General features: G+C 38.1%; 1 protein-coding gene across 1 annotated transcript in view; it reads right to left on the minus strand.

The window, feature by feature from the left end:
- TMEM135 (transmembrane protein 135) overlaps positions 1-1,920 on the minus strand; it is a 19,309-nt gene extending 17,389 nt beyond the window's left edge. Inside the window, exons 1-3 of the mRNA XM_010162590.2 lie at positions 1,811-1,920; positions 1,678-1,719; positions 1,394-1,405 (exon numbers count right to left, since the gene is read on the minus strand). Of these exons, the coding sequence (XP_010160892.2) occupies positions 1,394-1,405; positions 1,678-1,719; positions 1,811-1,920 (164 nt within the window). The remainder of the gene's footprint in view (positions 1-1,393; positions 1,406-1,677; positions 1,720-1,810) is intronic.
- Positions 1,921-4,725: the final 2,805 nt, after the last annotated feature.

Genomic DNA, 4,725 nt, shown 5'->3' on the forward strand with positions numbered 1-4,725 from the left:
AGAGTAAAACAACAATTATATAAATAAATCAAATAAATATATTAAGCCCAGTAACAAGCATCAAGTTATTACTCACTGCAAAGGAAAATGCATCTTATACAGCTGCCATACCTTGTATCTCTTTGAAAAGATCAATTCATCAACATATATTTACACTTCAGATAATGGTCACAATTGCTGCCAGGAATTTTTTATATTAGGAACAAAAACATTACTGGGGAAGTCCATCTCTTATACAAAGCAAGAATACCAAATAATAAAATAAAAAGGCACATGAAATATCTCAATTATCTGCAACAAAACTGGGTTACATAAAGGTTGATGGTTACTATAATATTTTTATAAAATATCTGTTTTGTAAAAGCGTCAAAATGTTTTCACTCCCATCAAGAGCACGAACTTTGTTTTCCTTGGCTTCATCTTCAGCCCTCTTTCTTCACCCAGAAGTTGATATTGTCAATATACGGGTTCATCTTAGGTGTAGAATTACTGTGTATCATGGCCAAAGGAGTTCATAATGGCAAGATGTTTCCTAACGTTTTGCACTGCAATCCAAATTACACTGTACTGTTGCAGTCTTGCTGAGGGCGATGAAGATATAAAAAAATTTGTCGTTTGGTATGTGACTGAATCTCCCAGTAAACAGGTGATTTCAGAAAGCACCGTTTCTGCACGTTGCCACAAGAGCATTTCATGTTCAGATTTCTGGACTATAGTCTGAATTATGTAAGTATTGGCACCTTATATCAAATTTCACAGCTGTTTTATAGCTGCAAACTCTATAAAATATTTTCTACTACCAAAACCAGAAAATCTGTCTTGCTTGACTTCAGCTCTTCTCTTCACCTCTGAGATGACACTGTCCATGCACTGGGGTGTGTGAGTGGTAGACAGGTAGCTTATAAGAATAATGTGTCTTTGTACTTCTGACACAAGACACAAAGATGGGAGAACTTTGTATAACTACACAAATGAGTAAAACCAGAGGGTCCCATCACCAAGTAAATTCAAGGAGAGCCTGGACCACTAGGGCAGCCACAAGGTTTAGTGGCACACTTAGGATCTCTCAAACGAATATGCTACAAGTCCATACTTTATTTGGGTGTTGGTCACAGAACTACTGTTTTATTAATTCAATGTTTCGTAAATACAGTAAGCAAACTCCAGGTCAAAACAAAGCAGGCATTTGCTTCCAGGAGAATATCGGGAATCATGAATCCCAGTTTTAGAAAGAGAAAAGATCCTTCCAAAATAAGCAACCATGTGTCTGTGTTTCTTTCCATAATGGTTCCAAATATGAAAAGATTTGTCTCTTGCCAGCATATTATGCCCTCTACAACCTACGGAATAACAGAATCATTTTGGTTGGAAAAGGCCCTTAAGATCATTGAGTCCAACCATAAACCTAGCACTGTCAAGTCCACCACTAAACCATGTCCCTAAGCCCCACACTTACATGTCTTTGAAATACCTACAGGGATAGGGACTCCATCACTTCCCTGCGCAGCCTGTTCAAATGCTTGACAAAAACATATGCTGTATACTCCAGAAGTTGGAAAAGTTTTACAACAGTATGTTTTTCCTTAGGAATACCCTTTTCAAACAGTGCAGCTACCACTGTGAACGATTCCTCAAAATCTTCACTGTAAGCTACGTAATCGCAGAAACTTTACTTACTTGAGTGCAGAGTATGTAAATCCTTTCAAGCCATCTTTGCACCTGAAACACAAAAAGTTGTTTTTTGTTTTTTGTTTTTTTCTCTAATGGGCTGCTTGCAATACAATATAAAGTGTTATGGATTAAATATTACATAGAAGGGCTGTGGATGAACACCAGCTTGTTATTAACGGCAAACAGCACGTCTGTAACAACTCTGTGGCCATCCTTGACTTCACAGCTGTCACCACAGCCTTGGGACATCTCAGAAACAAAGGGTACAGCTTAGAAACACCAGCGCTTCTCTGTTTTATCCAAACCAAGAGTGGAGACATTTTTAAAGGATGGTGACAGAACCACTGGGGTGACAATGGAAGATTTCATATGACAAAGAATTGTTGCTTTATGGAAAAGAAGTCGTGATGACTTTTTAAAAAACGTAAATGTTACTGCAAGGAGAGGAAGGGAGGTTGGACCTCGATAAAATATCCACTCTCTTGTGAAGAGCTGCAGGGAATATTTATTCTGACTTTAAGATAAATTGTTCTACTTTGTTCAGTGCTGATCTCTGCAGCTCGTTACTTTAACAAGAGTCTCAATCTGAAAGTCACTGTTTTTCAATTATATAGTGTTTGTTCTGATTCTGATCTTGATTATATACATCCTTCCTTACAGACTATAGGGTTCTTTGTGTGAATAGTGACCACAGTAAAGAGATCATAATTGGCTGTGAAAGATTTATGTTATAGACTTTTTTCTGTTCAGGATACAATAAAAGGAGCTGAAGCTTGCAGCTGCTACAGATTCTTCCTGGAAGACTTCTCAGTGTCATGTTGGTACCAAAGCAAATGCAGATACTTGGGTTTTTCCCCCACTTTCTATAGAATTGCATGGGGAATAGGAATACATCATGGTAACAATGCATTCCTGACACCACACATAAAGCACAAACTAGTAACTTATCAACACCATAATTTCAAGAACACATCTACTCTAAGAGAAGACAGGATAGCAGTCCCAAAAGCTTTCTAAGCAGGAAGATTCGAACACCATCCTTGGCCCTCTGCGTGCAGAGACCAAGTTAGGTCTGGAAAGTCTTAGCCCAACCCCTCCCGAAGGATATGACACATCTCCCAGAAGGCACCATGCATGGTCAACATGTGCCACCAATGGCTGGATACACACGAACAGCAGGAAGAACATAACAAGATGAAAGCTGTTCACAGATGAAGAAAGTCTTGCTTTGTCCTGGCAGGTGAGTGCCTCGTGCAGTGCTGGTAAGATATCACAGCATTAAATACGCCCAGGAAACTCTTCCCAAGGGTATGGCCTTCAATACATCTGTTTCCAAGGAGCTGGTTTTGTCACCAAGTGGACAGTGCTAAGTATGTATCAGGCACAGTTACACATAGCAAAATAAAATTAATCCTAAAGTGTTTCTCTTTTAAAATGACCACACCTAAAATATTGGTCACACATGTACGATCTATAGGAGTTCAAGTTAAACACACAAGGTAAACACTGTACCTTTAATTAATTTAACTTTATAACCAAAATATGTAAATGTTTTACTTTTTCTGATTCTTCACCTACAGAATTCAGAAGTTGAAAATTATCACACCACTTTTACAGGAAGATGGACTGAAAGATGGATTGGAACAATTGATGAGTGACAGACTGAAACAAACAAAATCAGCTTTTCCCAGAGATTACAGTGAATCACTGGCAGAACACACAGAGCTCAAATGCACAGGTTTGACATGTACCTGCTCTATCCACAGAACCATGGTCTGGTATCAACAGTTTGATTTTCAACCTCCAGTTGACTGTAAGTTAAACGCCCTTTGTGCTAAGGGTGTTCAACACATTATGTCTGCAGCTGCCAACTGGGCAACCAGAGCCTCAGTGTCTACTTTTCTTTGCCAATAAGTTAAAGCCATCCACAAACTGAAATGTAAACGTGCACGTAGGTGTTTCTAGAATAATATTGAAACAGAAAAGTAATTACAGTGTGAGCATAATGATGTTTTTGCCTTCATCACTCCAATGCAACTGCACTTTTTAGAGCTGCAAGTCTTCAATTATTCCTTTCCTGCACCACCAGATGTCCCTACCCAACTAGAGCTCAGAGCCACCCGACCTGACTGATGCCATCCTACCATTCTCTGGCTTTAAACTCAACTCAAAGAAACTGTTAAATCCTTTCAGAAGACATCTGAATTACTGAAAGAGAAAACAACACTCCAACTCCCTCCCCGTTACTCCAAGAAACATGAAAAATATTTCTAATGCCTATATTAATTGCACAATTTAAGTCAATTCTATTCAATAAGTACTTGGTATATCGAAAATTCATTAGTTATTTGTATTTTTCTTATTGTATTAGTTATTCCATATAATTACAGAGCTACAGCTATGAATCCCCCTGTAAAATGCACTGAAGCTAAAAACATAGTTCAATATGGCAGTAACACTAAAGATAAAATTCCAATTTTTTTCCCCTCTAATTTCCTAACTTTTAAAAATTATAACACAATATAAAAATGCCATTTAAGTTCCTAAATAGAATTTAATTAATGCCGCTTGCTGTCTAAAACTTCTTGTGTAAAGTCATTATGCAAACTAAGGGGTATGTGAAAATATTGCATATTAACGGCTTTCAAAAAACAGAAGCCCTAGAGAAACAATACTTTCGATGAAGAGTAATTTGCCCTGCAGCTTTCCCTTCTCTGACATGACAATTTTGCTCTTACAAATGAAGCAGCAACCAACAACAAAACTGGTAATCTAATATTTGACTTTAAATTAATAATTCAGTATATTAAAGGCTTCAGAATACTGGTATAGAGATCGGCATTGCCTTATTTATTCACTCACTAGGTACATAGCACCAGCAGCAGCAACAAAAAACCCTCCATACGGACTTCAAACATTCTTCTATTTTAGGGGGGACAACAAAAACCCATGCATGGACAGCGTGGAGACATCACAAATTCAGCAAGTGGCCTGGATGGTGACTGCTGAGGTCCAACACTAGCTCCACACGGCGCGTTTCATGTACACCTGGCT

This window comes from Antrostomus carolinensis, unplaced genomic scaffold (assembly GCF_000700745.2).
Source record: "Antrostomus carolinensis isolate BGI_N321 unplaced genomic scaffold, ASM70074v2 scaffold6042, whole genome shotgun sequence".
In the NCBI taxonomy this organism is placed as follows: Eukaryota; Metazoa; Chordata; class Aves; order Caprimulgiformes; family Caprimulgidae; genus Antrostomus; species Antrostomus carolinensis.